Below are 3,364 nucleotides of genomic sequence, written 5' to 3' on the forward strand. Positions count from 1 at the left end.
AAATTTAATTAAAAAGTAAAGTGAAATATAACGGGAATAACGTTCAAAGTAATCTGAATTGATTATTCAATAAATAAATGGGTTAGCCAAAGTGTACACAAAATTAAGAATATTAAAAATGTACTCGAATTAAAACAAAATTAGCCATTGGTTACCAGACAATCATATATATATGTACACACACACGCACATATATATACATACACACACATGCATATATATATATATATATATATATATATAAATGGGATTACAAATCCAACGTAAATTAATACTCAAATAGTAAAGTAATAGTCTGGCAAAGCAGCTATTGTTACAGAATGATTGAAATCAAAAGATAGCCATTCTTTCTTCAAACGTTCACGCTTGAGAATCTAAAAAAAAAAAAAAAAAAAAAAACGTACTTAAACAAGAGGATACATATACCAAACACGTTGACGCCACTTCGGCAACTGCCTTTAATGGAAACAGCTTAAGAGAGAAGCTGTGTCCTAAAAGCTCTCTCACATCTATAAACACACACACACACATATACAGTATATACCTTAAGTTAGTGGGCCATAAAAGTTGATTGTCTTGTCCATACACCTGCCCTCGCGTATGCTGAGAGCCCGTGGAGCTCGCCTACCATCTTGGTCAAGGCCAGGGTGAAGAGGAACACTATCTTCAGGGTTAGCTTCCTGTCTGTAATTTGCCTCAAACGTTAAAATGGAAGTTTCTTCAGGGTGTCGAGGACTTTGACTACGTCCCACGTGGAAGCCTTGAGAGTCCTGGGGGGGGGGGGGGGAGGACTGCTCCAATCATTTTACCAGCATTGAGAGGCACTTGGAAGAGCTTAGGTTGATTCAAGCTCTTGAGGAGGAACACCCAGCCCAGGACTGCTTGGAATGTCTTCACTGCTGGTACTGACATGCCCCGGTCGGGTCGTAGGTGTACCAGGAATTTCACGATGACCGGGACTGAGGCCTTGAGGGGCTAAATGCCCTCCTTGTCACACCATTTGCCAATGGTCGCCCATGTCGCCTGGTATATGGCTCTTAAGGAGGTGTCTGAGGTTCAAGGTCATCTGTGTGGCTGCCTCTTGGAGTACCCCTTCCTCTTAGCAAACACTGGATAGTCTCCACGCATGAAGGGAGTGGTTTTGGAGGCCCTCTTGGAACCTCTGGAAGTGAGGTTGTCTTAACAGGTCCCGTCGTAGAGGCAGGGGCCACAGAGTTTCCACTGCCAAGGCCCTCAGGCCCATGAACCACTACTTTTCAGGCCATCAAGGGACTACCGGAGACGGTTTAAGGTCTGTGGCAGAAGGGTAAATGCAGGGAAGGCGTACACGTCGAGGCCGTACCACCGATGTTGAAACGCGTTTTCCAGAGCTGCTGCTGGGTCCGGCACTAGGGAAAAGAAGAGTGGTAGTTTCGCGTTAAGCTTTGTTGCGAAGAGGTCCCGGCCAGGCGAGCCCCACTTCTCTATCATTGCCCTTGCCACCTCTGGATGAAGGGACCATTCCTATGGCAACACTTGACCCCTCTTGCTGAGACTGTCCACGGCGACGTTCCTCTTTCCAGGGATGTACCTGGGAGTCAGAGAGATGGCATTGTCCTCAACCCAGGACAGGATTTTCACCACTAGGTCATGGATCCGGCTGGAGTGCAGGCTGCCCTGTTTCTTGATGTAGGCGATGACGGTGGCATTGTCGCTCATTAGGGCCACTCTTCTTCCCATCAACAAGCTTACCAAGATGATGAGAGCCTTCTGTACTGCCAGAAGCTCTAGCTCGTTTATGTGGAGGATCTGCTCCTCCGAGGACCAACGACCTTCGGCCATTTTGTCCAGCAGGTGGTCTCATCCCTCCCTGTATATGTCCAAAAACAGAAGGACTTCTGCAGAAGGTTCCAGTAGTGAAATCCATGCTCGAGTGTTCCTTGGGTCCAACGACCACTGAAGTACCTCCTTGATTGACTGGGATGAGGAAAGCTTTGCTGACGGACACTGGATTGCTAGAGCCTGTACCTCCTTTAGGTCTCGCTGGGCTGGACGTAGCATTAGCCTTCCTTTGGGAACAAGCTTCTCGAGGGACACCAGGTGTCCTACCAGTCTCTGCCAGTCCTTTAACGATGATGGTTCTCCCCTCACAAAAGGCTTCACTAAGTCTTCTAGATTCCCGATCCTCTCCTTTGTCGGAAAGGCCCTGGCTTGCACAGAGCATATTTCCATACCCAGGTACACTGTTCTCGTGGTTGGGGAGGGCTGTGACTTCTCCCACTTAAACACTACACCCAGTTCCGTGAAGAAGGCCACTAACTCGTTCCTCTGCTCTGACAACTGCTCTCGGGACTCCGAGAGGAGTAACCAGCCATCGAGATACCTCAGTAGTCTTATCCCTGTCTTGTGGGCCCACTGGGAGACCAGGGAGAAGACTCTGGTGAAGACCTAAGAAGCAGTCGACAGGCCGAAGCAGAGGGTGCAGAACTGGAAGACCTCTTCTCCCCACTTGAACCTGAAGAACTTCCAGTTGGACGGGTGCACTGGGATCTGGATATGTGCTTTTTTGATGTCTAGGAATTGCATGAAGTCTCCTTTCCTGATAGCTGCCAGGACCATCCTGCCCGCTTCCATCTTGAAAGCGGTCTTGGCGACGAAGCGGTTGAGGGCCGAGAGATCGATGACCGGGTGCCAACTACCTGAGGCCTTCTCCACCAGGAACAGTCGGCTGAAGAAGCCCGGCAGGTTGGGGGGGCACTGCCTGGATAGCCCTTTTAAGGAGCAGGTCTTGAATTTCCCATTCTAAGGCCCTCCGACGTGTTTCCTCCTTGTTGTGTAGGGAGGAGACCTCAAGCCCCGACATCAAAGAAGAAGTGGAGCCCTTGAAGTGGATATGGTACCCTTCCTTCAACACTAGTAGCGTCCACTGACCTGCTTGTTCCTTCGTCCAGTTTCTCCACCTTGCATTGAGGCATCGCCCTACCCCAGGAGGGCATAGGGGAGAAGGGCCTCACCCCCTACTTCCACTTGAAGAAGCGGCTATTATGTGCCCCTCGGTTTGCAGAGGAGAGTCAGAGGGGTTCAACAGGAGGAGGATGAAGCTTGGACTAGCAGCATGGGAGGGCGGCCAGCTGACTGGGCAATGTCCCTGATATGTTCTCGAGGCCGGTAATGGGGGGCATTGACGATGACGACGACCTTATGGAGAATCACATCGTGACTCTCCTTCCTCCACTTATCCAGCAGCGCCTCCTCTACCAGGTCCTCCAGGAAGAGAGCCTCCCTGAGGATGGGGGCGTTCCTAAGTGCCCTCGGCTCCCTGTCCGGGAGTTTCTTCAGTTTGGCCTCCTATGGAAGACAACATCCCTCCTGAGTAGGACCCAGT

At 50.1% G+C, this 3,364-nt stretch overlaps 1 protein-coding gene across 1 annotated transcript; it reads right to left on the minus strand.

Annotated features, from left to right (window-relative positions):
- Window positions 1-1,839: 1,839 nt before the first annotated feature.
- On the minus strand, window positions 1,840-2,954 carry LOC137641206 (uncharacterized). The gene is made up of 3 exons (XM_068373643.1): window positions 2,911-2,954; window positions 2,476-2,707; window positions 1,840-2,394 (listed from the first exon to the last, which is right to left on the minus strand). The coding sequence occupies exons 1-3, from the start codon at window positions 2,952-2,954 to the stop codon at window positions 1,840-1,842; spliced, it is 831 nt and encodes a 276-aa protein (XP_068229744.1).
- Window positions 2,955-3,364: the final 410 nt, after the last annotated feature.

Source organism: Palaemon carinicauda, chromosome 5 (genome assembly GCF_036898095.1).
Source record: "Palaemon carinicauda isolate YSFRI2023 chromosome 5, ASM3689809v2, whole genome shotgun sequence".
NCBI lineage: Eukaryota > Metazoa > Arthropoda > Malacostraca > Decapoda > Palaemonidae > Palaemon > Palaemon carinicauda.